This window comes from Marmota monax, unplaced genomic scaffold (assembly GCF_021218885.2).
Source record: "Marmota monax isolate L192 unplaced genomic scaffold, Marmota_monax_Labrador192_F-V1.1 WCK01_AAM20220418_F8-fsc00005, whole genome shotgun sequence".
Lineage (NCBI taxonomy): Eukaryota > Metazoa > Chordata > Mammalia > Rodentia > Sciuridae > Marmota > Marmota monax.
Genome location: NW_026692254.1, coordinates 16,830,450 through 16,845,400, shown reverse-complemented (window position 1 = coordinate 16,845,400; position 14,951 = coordinate 16,830,450). Strand labels below are relative to the sequence as shown.

Here is a 14,951-nt window from a genome sequence, read left to right as displayed (position 1 = left end):
ATGGGGGTTCAGATTCCTAGGGAAAAATGCATGTTTGCCTTCAATCTGAAAATATATATGCAACACACATATATATATAGACATTCAGCTGGCTTTACCAGCTAAAATATAAACACATTATTTAATTGTTATCAATACGAGTACATTTTTAAGTTTCTTTAGAGAACTATAAAATTAGCAAAATTTGGTTTGGCAAAATTTAACTCTAAGCACTTTAAAATATCAGCACACTTTAGTTCTCTCTGATAAATCAAGTTTTTATATCATACAGCAGTAGTTGTTCATGTACTTTATTAGCTTAGAAATGAGTTCAGAAGACTTCTCAGTCTAATTCACTACTGTATCCCTGTAACCTAGGAAAGTGCCCAGTATATATAGATGTCTCATTACCAGATATTAAATAAATTGGTGAATGGATATGTGAATGAGTGAGGGAGGGACTGAAATGAATAATCCTTTACCAATTTTTCAACTTCCCTGAGGTTATTATGTGTTATGGACTACAACATGCTAATAAAATATTAACTTGAATTTTATTCCTAAACAATTAAGGTTCAGTGGATTTTTTTTTAAGGGAATGCACTTATTTAGGAGCACAAGTACAAATAACTCAGAACCAACCACAGAAACAAGTCAAGGAGGCACTTATTTCCATCCAGGGCTGCAGTAGATGACAATGGCCATGAGATGGAGCCACACAACCTGTCAAAGAGCAGCAGACTCATGATTTTGCCCTCCACACTGTCCAGCAGAGCATATCACAGGAAATGACCATTGCTGCTGTACTGTACAACAAGCTGAAGCAAGTTTAGAACTGAAGCTTGGGTCCGGGGATGTGACTCAGCGGTAGGGATCTCGCCTAGCATGCACAAGGCCCTGGGTTTGATCCTCAGCACCACAAAAATTGAAAAAGAATAATAAAATGAAATGAAAAAGCTAGACAGAGAAAGAATTGCAGTTTGCTGGACATCAGACTTTAGAAAAGTAAGCCTGCTTCCCCATCTCAAATTGTTCACATCTCTTTTCACACAGTTCCTCTTCTTAAAAATAAAAAATAAAAAATTAAGTGTAAGCAAAGTATTTTCCCTATGAATAACAATGAATCCATGAAGTTTTCCTGGAGAAACAAAGCAATATTGTGAATCTACAGAAGGAGAAAGAAGAACTAAATTCTTAAAGCAGCGTGCAATTAGTTCCTGCCTCCAGCAACATTTTTGCAAAAGAACATTTCACTGTTGATGTATTCGATTTCATTCCCTCCAGTAAAGAAACTTAAGGCATGTGCAGACTGACTGGGAAATCACATCAGATGGAATTATGATCCTATTGGTCAAGTTTCAAAGGCTTCACATGTAACTGAAGTGTAGGAAGAAAGAAATTTCCCACAAACTCAAAAGGTCTGAAAAATCTGTAAATATTTTGAGGGCCATTATAAGCCACAGATGTTATCAACAGCCAGGATTGTGCAAACTTTAAAAAGACCTCGTCCGCAAATGAGGCTGCTTCGAAAATAGATTTTAAAACATTTGCAAGGAGCCCAAGTGAATTTCCCTTTGAAATGTTGTAAATGGTTCATGCTTTATTTAGAGTAAGAAGCAATCGGCTCCACTGGGCTTCTTGCTTATGATGCTATTTCTACCGCACATGAAATTGTAGGAAACCTCCAATTAACAGTCAGAAATTAAGGGACAAGAGAGAGAACTTGAAAAACAAGTGAAGAAAGAATCACTAATTAAAGACAAAATCTGGGTGGCCTGGTGTGATGGCCAGGGAAGAGAAGCTTCTGGAATGTGCCTTGTGTGGCGACCGGTGGGAAATTCTAGTCGGCTAACACTTGCTGATTTCCATGAAGGGAGAAGCAGATTAGAAACTGAGCAAGTGCAGAGCATCTGTGCGGATCCATGATTGCATTTGCAGCCCCACTCACCAACTCGGAAAAAACCTGGGATGTCAGCACTAGCTGACATAATGGTTACAAGATGAAGCTGGTTGGCAGAAAACCTTCCTGAGTGAATTAAAATCCTGACTCTGGGCCCTGGGGGAGACAAGAGAGTGTGGGTGAAATTGGGAACTAGCCATGCTTTACCCAGGGAGTGAAAAGACCCTAACTTCGAGTCATTTTTTAAATTATAGAGTTTTAGTGATCTAATTATATCCTAATTATAATGATGACCCTTCCTTCCTTCAAGGGACTCGAGCATGCTTCTGAAATATTCTGTGTAAGTCCTATCATTTGCTGTTTGAAAGTAGATGTTGGTGAATCTCAGAGTGAATTAAAGTGACAGATCTGGCATCTGACTCCCAGATCAGCTTCCTCTGACCAGACCACACCGACTCCCAGCTCTTGAAATAACCCCCAGTGGAATTCTCCAGGAGGAAGCCATCTCCCCAATTAGGCAAAAGTCGTCCTCCTCCTCCCTTACCCCCTCCGGCCTCTGTGGTTTCCACATTCCAACATGCAATCCATTTTCTTTTTCCATCCCAGCCAAGCAACTGCAACCTCCAAGCACAAAGGCCATGGTCTCATTTGTGAGGCTAGTCCATAAACTCACACGGCTGGTCAGCTCAGTGCCCAGGGATACAGACTGGCTTCCCTTCAATCCTAACTTGATGCCACAGGGCAAGTCACTTAACCGCCTCATTAGGATCACAGTCATGGCCCTGCCATGGCCTCCTTCCCTGGTACCTAGTCACCCCATTAATATCTGTAAAAATCCATTAAACCTTCCAGCTGAAAGGTGCCATAAAAGCTAAGCCTATTACTATTATCATCAATAAACTCCTAGGCACTCTTGCCTGTCACCACCTGAGGTAAATCAGTCACCCAGGTGGAGAGAAAACCAGGCACCTCAGGCCTATCAGCCCCCTAATGAGCCATCTGCAGCCATAGAAATGTCCAAAATTGACTCTGCCAGCAGTTCCCATTCCAGAAAGGAAGAGAGCCAATGCTTTAATTTGGGACAGTGAATTTAAACTGTTAGAATCCCCTGGTCTCTGAGGCACACACAGTCCCTGTGGCTTGGAGGGCTACTCCAACCCTGCCCTGGACCCTCACCTTGAGTGTGGGGCTGAGAGAGGACTGCAATGTGCAGTCCTTCCCCACTTGGGCGAAGGGGAAAGAACACTGTCAGAAAGCAGCTTGGAATCCAGAGACAGTGGGCATTCCCTGCTGGCTATTTAAAAGACATCTCACCTCCTGCCTCCCTTGGGAACCGCCAGCAAGGCCCTGTCCTCTCTTGAAAACAGCCCTCCATTCAAACGCCAGACAAACTCACTGGGGCGCTGTCTTGAAAAACCCAGAACTGAAGACACCATGTGTGTCCATCAACAGGGAAGAAATAAAGACACATCAGTACGGCATCATACTATGCTGCTATTAAAAAGAATTAAACAGACAAAGCAACGATTTAAAGAGCACTGTATGGTATGGCCCTTGACACAGGTGTGTGCTCCCCTCAGAGGAGAGAGGGAAGGGAGACGTGCTGCTCCCAGCAAACCCCTGGGCATCTTCTGAATTTTCATCCATGCGCACACCTCACCTATTCAAAATAACGTTTACAACTGATCCTAAATTAGACAGAGGCAATGGATCTTCTGAGATGTTTCAGTGATCTATTGAAACTGTAAAAGGGAAGAGCCTCTCGACCTCAGAGATCCTAATTGTCAAGTTGGGGGAGATCTTTTTGAGCAAGATGGACGGAAATGTGCTTCATTCAGGAAGAAAGTGTAGAAAAAAGGATAAGATGCCACCAGCCAGGTCTCATTCCCTTCTTTGTCCTTCCTACAACCTCAACAGAAAAAAACACCTACAGGGGTCTGAATTAAACAGCGGAAGTTAATCTGCACTGATTATGGACACTAGGCATAACTAGGACTAAGGGCACCGTTCCTGTTCCACTCACCCTCTGGAAGTCTTGCCTGCTGCTGAACCTTGAGCCAGATGTTGACACGCTGACCCCGGACCCCCAGGGCCTCCACCTCCCACAGGCGGCCTCGCTCCTCTGGATGGGCCAACAGGAACTGCCTACAGACTGAGAGAGAGGAGCACGAGCATAAGTCAGAGGACCCTCGCCCAACCCTGGTTCACTCCGGGCCAGCTCTCCCGTGTCTGCAGACTCAGGCAGCTTCCAATTCCTCCTGCAGCAACCCCAGCTCGCTGCTCTGATCCCCGCTACCCTCAAACCACTCTCTCAGCAACCTCTCATGGACACAGAATTCTCACCTGCTCATGGGGGCTCCCATTCTGTACTGGTTTTCTAGGGCGGCTCTAATAAAATACAGTTGTCCCGTGGCAACCAAAGGAGATTGGTTCGCAGGAGCCACTGAAGACACAAAATCCAAAGTCCATACAGTTGCATTAAATAGTATGGTCTTTTCATGTAACTATGCACATCTTCCTATAGACTTTAAATCATCTCTAGATGATCTTTAGTACCTAATGCATGTAAATGCTATATAAATAGTTGTTACAGTTGTTACAATCCATGATTGATTGAATCTGCAAATTTGGAACTTGCAGATATGAAGGGCTGACTATACCACAGAAATTCATATGACAGAAATTTATTTCTCACAGCTCTGGAAGCTGGGAAGTTCAAGACCCAGGTGTGACAGGTTTGGTTTCTCCTGAGTCTCTTCTCCTTGAGAATTGCTGTCTTCTCCCTGTGTTCTCACATGGCTGTTTCTATGTATAGAGATCCCTAGTGTCTCTCTCTGTTCTTAAAAGGACACCAGCCATATTGAATTACGGGCCTACCTGCAGAAGCTCATTTCACTTTAGGGACCTTTTAAAGTCCCTACATCTCCAAGTACAGTTACACCACAGGCTTCAACATTTGGAGGGACACTATTCAGTCCTTAATGCCATCCCACTTAGGGTTTTTGTTGTTGTTGTTGTTTTGTTTGTTTGTTTTTGTTTTTGGCTGAGGACTGAACTCAGGGACACTTAACCTCTGAGCCACATTCCAAGATATGGGATCTCACTAAGTTGCTGAGGTTGGCTTTGAACTCGCGACCCTCCTCCCTCAGCTTCCCAAGTCACTGGGACTACAGGAGTGCACCACCATGCCCAGCTCCATCCTTCCTCCTTGACCAGCCTCCTCTGCCTTCCTTCCTCTCCCATGGAAGCTTCCAAACTCATTGTCCACAGACTCCTGATTCCAGAGGCCCCTCAAGGCACACTGACTTGTGAGCCCATGTTCATAGGATGAGCATCTTCACATGATAGTGCCCCGACTCCAGGCAAATGATAAAATGCTTCTGGTTCCGAAGGTGTCCATGGGGACTTCAAGTCTGCTCCTAACCTTTGAATGGTCCAGGGCAAGAGTGCAGGTGGAAACATACAGAGCACAATGCTATTATAAAGGTGGAAATTGTGCCAGGAAAGTGGTAGATCTCACATGTTCTGCCCTCCTTGCTGACAAATATAACTTCCTAACAACTGAGAAAGCCAGTTTTAAATTTAGAATTCTTGGACACCTTGGAATTGTGCATCAGAATGTGGCAACACAGGAGAGCCAGCCTCCAGCCTCCAACCCACTGCCTACCCGGCCTCCTCCCACTCACCCCCACCCACACTCCATCCACATCCCACCAACAGCCATCCCTGGGGCCGACAGTTGTGCAGATGGGTGCCGTGGTTCACCAGCATGGGCACAGATCCAGGGATGGAGTCAGGCCCTCAGCAACACTGGCAGGAATTTGGGGGTTCTGATATTCTGAGTGGGTTTAGAGGGAGGGATATAGACAGGGGTGGGCACATCCCCTTGAGCCCATGGAGTCCTCAACCCATGGAGAGGGACACAGCAGAAAAAGGACTCAAAGCCTGGAGCTCGGAGCAAAAGTCCCTCTTGTCCAGCTGGAGGGCAAGACTGCACTCAGTAAAAGCCGGACAGCGGGGTGTGGGTGGCTGAAGCCCCTAGAGAAATGTGATTCAGAATCAGCCCTTTCAAGTGTTTGCTGATGGAGACACAGGAGGGGCAGTGGGGATCCATAGCACTGGCCCTTGCAACATGGGATCTTTGGCTTCTTTAGCAAGATAACCTGACATCCTGAGGTGGCCTGCACTGGAAAGACCTGCTTTCTCTGGAGACCCTTAGGGGGCCTGCACCAGGGCAGGGAAAGTCTCTCCAACAGAGGACTCAGAAGCAAGAATGAGGAGAAGAGATTGGCAGGGTGTGGATGTAGATGTAGGACCAGCTTCCTGGGCCCCAGAACTCCCCAGCACCGGAAAGTGAGCTGCACAGTGCTGGCATCCTTGAGCACTCTGCAGAAACTCAAGGCTCTCCAGAGTTTAATAATAATAGCCAAAGGGTCTGAAAAACACCAAGAAACAACTAAACCCACTTGAGGGAAAATCGTTTGTGCCTGCTTTCTTTGTGATTTCAGAGCAGGAGAAGTTTATTTGCCTTTCCAACTTTCCTGTCCATTGTTCTCTTCATACCAGAAGGACCCTGGAAACTCAATACTAAGGATTCAAAAACATCTGAATGACACAAAGTGAGGCAAGGCCAAATTGAGCTAGTGTCCTTTCACGAGGTGACAAGGGGACCTGAAGAGATCTCTCCAGACACCCACTCTTACTGACTCAGAGTGATGTCTAGCAATTGAGTTTCCTCTGGCAAATGCAAACAAAGAATAGAAACCACTTGGAAAGAGATGCAGTAGGGTGATCGTGGAGGAGGGAGAGGCCTTCTTTTGTGGTGAGGGTGTCAGGGATCTTGGAACTCACTGCATGTGCAGTGTCTTTCCATCATCTCCCGCCTGCCCACAGCTCCTGGACTCTCCCTGTGGCTTCTAGTTCAATGGACAAAGTGATGAACTATAAGCTTCAGTTGAATGAGCCGAGTTACTGGGAGGATCCCGGCAGCAGTTCCCTGGATTCCACTTCTCCCTGAGGTTGATGATTTGTTTCTGATTACAGATGGTCCTTGACTTACAATGAGGCTGCCTTCCCCAAACACATCAGAAGTTGATAATTTGAAAATGCATGTAATACTCCTAACTGACTGAACCTCACGGCACAGCCCAGGCTACCTTAAACGTGTTCTGAACACTTACCTCAGCCTACAGCTGGACGAGCTCATCGAACACAAAGCCTATTTTATAATGAAGTGTGGAATATCTTGTGCAATTTATTGAACATCTGTATCCAAAAACCACTGGCAACACAGCCTCCTGTAGACTCTTGACTATTTGCCCTAGCCATCACGTGGCTGACGGGGAACTGCGGCTCACTGCCTGTTCCCACCGTCTCAAGAGACGGTATGGGACCACATACTGCTAGCTCAGGAAACATTAGAAATTCAAAATTTGAAGTACACATTCTACTGAATGTGTATTGCTTTCACACCACTATAAAGTAAAGAAAAAAAAAATCCTAAGTCAAATCATCATGAGTCAGGGATCATCTGCATATTCAAATCCACTTCCCAGGTTGGGAAAGTTTTAATCCTAGAGATCAAAAATGAGGTCTCTGTGCTAAAACTGTGGAAGACTTCTCAGGAGGGAGGCAAAGCCAAGGCCTGCTGTGCCCCAGAGGGCTCCATCTGCTCAGAACCACCTAGAATGCACACGTGTTATTCACCACTGTTACCCAAATCCCATCACACACCATGCAGTGGGCTGACCTCCGTACATGGCAGGAGAAATTGGGCAACTGAGCCCCAGGGCATCATCTTCTGGGAAAGTATCACAGAAGTCCTGCAGCATGGCTGTCCCTAGACCTTGGCGACGATGTTTCCTCCTGACAAACACAGTATCGAAGACAGGCAGCAGATAACATGCACCAGTGCCATTGCCACACAGGCTGCCTGCAGGGGAAGCAGGAGACACACATTGTTTCCTGGGCTGGATGCTGCTCCACCAGGACCCTGTGGGACCCTCGCACAGCCAGCGTCATTGATATCACCTGGAAGCAGAGTTAGTTTCACAAGCTAAACAACTGGCGCTAAAACAGCAGACGATTCCAAACCACCAGACTCTAGTTGACCCCTATTATTAATTGCTACAAGGGCAGTCCCTGGACCACTGCACTGAAGTGAAAAGCAAACCTGGGAGACTGAGCGGAGCAGGTGGCTCATGTACCCAGACTCTTCAGATCTCTCCCTTCACCGAGACCTTCAGAGCCAATGACAATTATCTGAAAAACATCAAAGCCCTCTTTGGAAAAATGAAACCTGAAGCCAGAGGATGTGGGCTAGGAGATCATCCCAACCTATCTCCAGAGTATGGACAAAAAGGACTCACCATGTCCCTTTATAGCAAAATGCACGCACTTCCTATATCCACACCCCTCTGCATGTGATTTTGAAGTTCTTCTCCTCAAGAGATGGGGTCTGTTTCCCTCCCTGCTATAGTCTAGGCTGGCAACAGGGAGAGATCTGAAGAGTCTGAGCAACAGAATAAGGCCAAGTAACAATACACCAATTCTGAGCCTGTCCCTCAGGCATTCGGTGTCTGTCTACCACCCACCACAAAAATAAGCCCAGGCCAGAGCTGGGGTTGTGGCTTAGTGGCAGAGTGCTTGCCTAGCACATGTAAGGCACTGTGTTTGATCTTAGCACCACATAAAAATAAATTTAAAAAAATAAAGGCATTCTGTGAGATGGACATCATTATCCCAGGTACTTCTATGACTGCACATATGGCGTGACGCTACCTCTTGTACAACCAGAGAAATGTAAAGTTGTGCTGGAATAATGAATCAAAATACATTTTGCTGTCATGTATAATACCTAATTTTTAAATTTTTTTTAGTTTTGTTATATGAAAATAAATAAAATTTTTAAAATAAAATAAAGGCATTCTGTCCATCTGCAACTACAAAAAAAAAAAAAATTTAAATAAACCCAGGCCAGCTTGATAACATGACAAAAACATGGCTCGGGCATCTTGGTGGTCCCAGCCAACCTCAAGCCAGTTCCAAGAACAAAGCCACCTACCTGGCAGGTAGTTACCATGAACACATAGCAAGTCCAGCCAAGACCAGAAAACCACCCGCTGAGCCCAGCCCAGAATATCAACCCAAGGAATTGTTAGTTAAATAAACATTTATGTCAAAAATGAATGAGTAGAGCGACCAGCTTCTCAGGAGTTTTAGATGGGAGGATTGAGAGAGAGTCCAAGGCCAGCCTGGGCAGCGTAGTAAGAACCTGTCTCCTGCAGATGCAGCTCAATAGTGGAGCACTTGCCTAGTATGTGCGAGGCCTGGGTTCAACCTCTAGTACTGGAAAATGGAAGAAAGAAGGAAGGGAGGGAGGAAAGGGGAAGCGGAAAGGAGAGGACATAATCTATGTCTAACAAGGAACCTCAACTCACTTGAGACTGTAATTGTAAAATATTTGTAATTTCAGCCTCAACATGCTTGAGAAGATAGTATCAACTTGTTTGAAGTTCTATGACTTCAATTGACAAAAAAATGAGAACAATGTCCCCTAATGTTAAGTTTCCAAAGCTGAGAAAGTGTAAATTTATATAAAGAGGCGAGCATTAAAACACAGTAAATACTTCGGAGTATATTTAACAAAACAAGTACAAGCCTTGAGCAGTAAAAAGTACAAGTTATCTGAGGGAAACAAAAGAGCTAAATGAGAGAAATTCCATGTTCACTGATCAAATTACCCAATTCTGTTCCCATGACAATTCTTCCCAAACTGATCTATAATGCTAGCCCATCAAAATACCAGCAGGCTTTTTGGTGAAAATTAACAAGCTGATACTAAGTTTTACATGAAATGCAGTCTCTTGGAATAATCAAAATAACTTTGAGAAAGAGCAAAGTCAGAATCTTTCCACTACCCAATTTCAAGCCTTTGTCAAATATTGAATTGAGTATTGAGTAGTGGCTCAAAAGCAGATCAGTGGAACAGACCTGAAGTCCAGAAATAAACTCCTATGCTTCAATTTTCACAAAGGGGAAAGGACAGTCTTCCAACAAATGAGGCGAGATGATTGGACATTCATCCACAGGAAGAAAATGAATGTAGACACAGACTCTTCACAAAAAAAAAAAAATTAACTCAGATTGGATCATAGAACTAAATGTGAAAGCAAAACTATAAAAACTCCTAGAAGATAACATTGGAGACAACTGAGGATGACCTTGGGCATGGCAATGACTTTTTAGATACAACATTAAAGGCAAGATCCATGAAAGAAAAAGTTGACACAGTGGACTTCAGGATACAGGATGTCTGTGAACAGAGGAGTGAATAATGGTTTTAGTGTGGAATTAAGTGATGATTGGAAAAAGATTCTCTTCCCAGACTGTGGCTCTTCTTTCATTGCTGTGACTTTTATAACAGCCTACAGAATGACAGCACATCTCTGCAAACTCTCACTTCAGGAGGAAGGGATTTTTTGTTGAAATAAAAGAGTGTTTTGCAAGAAAAAAAAGAAGAAGAAATAGAATGTCTGCTTGTGAAAGGCGTCATCACAAGAATGAGAAAACAAGCCACAGCGTGGGAGAGATCACATGAAAATGGCACATCTGATGAAGAACTGTTACCTAAGCCAGGCTTGGGGGACACACTTGTAATCCCACAGACTTGGGAGGCTGGGGCAGGAGGATCCCAAATTCAAGATCAGCTCTCAGTAACTTAGCCAAGATCCTAAGCAACTTAGAGAGACCCTGTCTTAAAATAAAACATAAAAAGGGTTGGGAATGTTTCTCAGTGGTTAAGAACCCCTGGGTTCAATACCTGGTACCAAAAAAAAAAAGTATTAGGTAGTTTTTTAAATGAAGTTGAACCCTCACCTCACGTCATACACAAAAATTAATTCAAAATGGAGTATAGACATAAATGCAAGAGCTAAAACTGTTAGTGCTTTTAGGGAAAAGCAAATACCATTTGTGATAAAAGGCTATAGCCAGAATAAAAGACTCTTACAATTCAATAAGAAAACAAATAACCTCATTAAAAATGGACAGAAGATTTGGACAGACATTTCTTCAAAGATGACATTCACATGGCCAATTGTCAATGAAAAGCTATTCAATACCACTCGTCATTAGGGAAATGCAAGTTAAAACAGCAATGAGATGCCACTTTGAGCCTCCCAGAATGGCTAGAATCAAAAAGACAAGCAATAATAAGTGTTGACAAGGACATGCAGGAAACTGGAAACCTCAGATATTGCTGATGGAAGTTCACAGTGGTGCAGCCGGTTTGTGCAATCACTTGGCAGTTCCTGAAAAAGTTAAACATAAGCTTACCAATTAATGGAGCAAGTCTACTCCAGGGAACCTAACTAAAAGAAATGAAAACACATTTCCACACAGATGTGTAGGTGAATATTTATAGCCACATTATTCATAATATTCCCAAACTGGAAACAATCCATCTGCTGATAGATCCATAAGCAAAATACAGTATAGTCACACAGTGAAATATTACTCAGCAATAAAAAGGGATGAAGTACTAACAAATGCTACAATTTACATGGACCTGGAAAACACTAAGCTAAGTGAAAGAATCCAAATGCCAAAGACAATATATCATATCATTGCATTTAGGTGAAATGTATAGGAAAGGCTAATTGGTAGGGGAAAAAGGCAGATCAGCGGCTGCCTAAGGCTGCAACGGAAACAGACTAACACCACAGAACACTTAGCAGGATAACAGAAATATCCTAAGACAGGACTTTGGTGATGGTTACACAACTATCTATATTTGCTAAAAAAATAAAATAAAATAATTGAATTATACACTTGTGATTGGTAAGTTTTACAGGATAGAAAATTTTACTTTGATAAAATGGATATTAAAAAGTCACAAAGAGAACATGCACAGTAGGGTGACTAGAGTTTATAACAATTTATTGTGTATTTTATAAAGAAAAGAGTGAAGTTTAAAGGTTCCCAACACAAAGAAACGATAAATGTTTAAAGAGATGGAAATGCTAATTACCTTGATCTGATCATTACACATTTTGTATACATGTTATCAAATATCATACATACCCCATAAGTATGCATCATTATTATTATGTGTTCATTTTTAAAGCTATATTGAATTAATATCTTCAAAATATTTTAACAGATCAAGTATAAAAAGGGAGAAAGAGTAATTTTACAGTGGAGAAACTCACAGGACTCCCACCTTAATTGAGGGACCAAGGTTATCACTACCCTTAATGAGATGTCACGCACCCTGCCCTCTGATATATAAGAATATATCTGTGCTCTCCTGTTCCCCAAGCCTATAACTCCAGTCTAATCATGAGAAAACATCAGACAAACATAAATTAAGGGACATTCTAAAATCACCTGACCAGTACTCTTCAAATGTATTCAAATGACGAAAAAACAAGAAATGGTCACAGACTGGAAGAGGAGACCCAGGTGACCTGAAGAGCAAATGCCTCGCACTGTTCGGGATCATGGACCAGAAGAGAAGGAGGATATGAGAAGGAAATTAACTGATGCTATTTTTTTTTTGTTTGTTTGTTTGGGACATTGTACCACAGCTACGTGAGATGTGGATATTAGGGAAGATGGGTGAAGGGCACACAGAGCCTTTCTGAACTTTCTTCATAACTCTTCTATATATCTAAAATCCCTTCAACATGAACAGCCAGAATAGGTTTTATGGATTCATGTATTTTATTGGACCAAATCTATAAAATCTATAAAACTCAACCCCGTTTCTAGAGACTCATAAAAATTAGAAAAAGTCTATAAAATTAGATATCATTTCTCAGCCATCAGAACCGTAACCACAGAGACCTTGGACAACACCAAGTGCTGGCCAAGATGTGATGCAAGAAAGCCTCCAGCCTTGGACGGGTGGAAATGTGAGTGGGCACAACCGATCTGCAACCCAGATGAGCATGACCTTCACCTAGAAATGCTGAGCTTGCACCTACTCCACAGCTAGGAATTTCCTAATAATTACATGCCACAGACCAGTGTTTCTTAAACCATTTTCATAATCACCAATCTGAGGAGCCTTTTTCAAAATTTGTTCCTAATCTCCACCTCCACCAAATGAAATACTGAGGGAAAAGACTTTGTTGGATAGTGTCATGTTTTGAAGAGACACAGACCACTCTAATATCTAAAATCTGTTTGCTCCCTGAGTTTGGATCTGAAGTGTCCTCTAAAATTCCACATGGTAAAGGCTTTCTCCCCAGAGAGGTGCTGGTGGGTGGAGGCAGGACCTTCCGGAGGTGGGGCCCAGTAGGAGGTATTCAGGTTAGTGAGAGTATGTCCCCTAGAACAAAATTTTGTCACACTGGGGACAATACCTGTTCACTGAGGAGTACATGACTAGGTCAGTAGTTCTGAAACTTCAGAGTACATGGAAATCACCCAGAGGGTTTGTTAACACAGATTGCTAGGCCCTATAGAATCTCTGCTTCAGTAGGTTTGGGATGTGATCCAAGAATTCCTGGATCCTATAAAACATGAGCAAAACAAAACTGTGCCTGCTGGAGCCATCTAAAATGTAGAGTCACTCAGCAACGAAGCTGCATGATAGTCTTGACTCGACACAGTCACAGTCCAGGCGGAGACTTTAGAAAAGGGATTCCTCCATGGAATATTATGGGATGCCTGACAAACCCATGTCTCTTCTTTGAAATTACTCTTATCACAGCCACAAAGAAATACAGCTGGATGGCCTTATCCGAACCACAAAACCCATGTCAGACAGTTGAGTTAAAGGAGAACCAACAATCCACAAGAATCCCATCCAGAGGCCAGCAGGGCTGACCTGATTCTTTCTAGAACTTGGAATGAATGAAATGACATTAGGATTGCCCTACATCATGAACCTTTAGGACAGGTGGAGCTAGAGGCCAGGTGGGCATCACAGCAAACCAAGGCAGAGTTCTAAGAAAGAAGTGGAAAACATATGTGAGTAAAGGAAGCTGTTTTGCATCCATGAGACTGGATGGGTACCCACTGCAGCATAAGGAGCCAAGTCGTACCTGATGAGCTTCTTCTGTACCCTTCCAGAGCCTTCCTACCCTGCAAGTCCTGGAGTACACTCCTATTTACAACAGCAACCCCCTTCTCCTTGGATGGCAGAGTTGGTACCAGAAACTGCACCACTCAATTTTTGCTACATATGTTTCCATTAATGTCCAGATGGTGACATGAGAGACTCCTGCTTAACAGGATAACAGTGCCAGGGGGACTGATGGGGCTGGTGTCTACAGAAGGCGAAAGCAGGAGGCCCCAGCCCAGGCAGGACTGAGGCCAGCTCCACAGTATTGCTGAGTCTCACAGGTCACAGTCTTGAGTTCCTAATCATCTCATCTAATATTCTCAAGTGCCACTCGTTATGACTTCGTTACTTTTGGGTATTCAGGAATCTGTAATGCAAAATTGTTCTTTTTAGATTTTTATGCGAACGCAAAATATTTATAAGCTCTGTCTTAAATTAGCCTCCTTTCCAATCCCCAATCCGGTATTCTCTCCCCCTGAATGTTAACAGTCTTATGGACTGGTGGTTTGGAAGCAAAAATTAAAGTAAACCCTCACTGATTCTTACTACCTAGGGAGAATTTCGGCACAAAACAGTGAAAAGACTAAAGTTTCAATATTTTGTAAGAATGGCAATTAAGGAACCATCAAACAAAGAGAGAAATTCAAACCAGTCTGCTAGCAAAATGTTTCCTAAGAGAAGTCTACCTGTAAATATTTCATTCATTCTATACAAAGGCACCCACCTGCTTCAAAACTAAATATGCCCCTCAGACATAAAGTGGCACAGCCTACTGATGAACACGCTGATGGGGACAAATCTCAAAGGCATTATGCTGAGTGATAAAGTCAATCTCAAAAGGTTGGATACTGCACAGTTCTATTTATATGATATACTAGAAAAGACAAAACTATAGTGATTAAGAAATTAGGGGCTGGGGATATAGCTCAGTTGATAGAGTGCTTGTCTCACATGCACAAGGCCCTGGGTTCATCCCCAGCACCACAGATAAAAAAAAAA

The 14,951-nt window shown here is 43.1% G+C and overlaps 1 protein-coding gene across 1 annotated transcript in view; it reads right to left on the bottom strand.

The window, feature by feature from the left end:
• Positions 1-14,951, bottom strand: part of LOC124087393 (protein FAM169B) — an 82,460-nt gene that overhangs the window by 17,101 nt on the left and 50,408 nt on the right. Inside the window, exons 6-8 of the mRNA XM_058577745.1 lie at positions 7,629-7,811; positions 3,903-4,031; positions 1,928-2,035 (exon numbers count right to left, since the gene is read on the bottom strand). Of these exons, the coding sequence (XP_058433728.1) occupies positions 1,928-2,035; positions 3,903-4,031; positions 7,629-7,811 (420 nt within the window). The remainder of the gene's footprint in view (positions 1-1,927; positions 2,036-3,902; positions 4,032-7,628; positions 7,812-14,951) is intronic.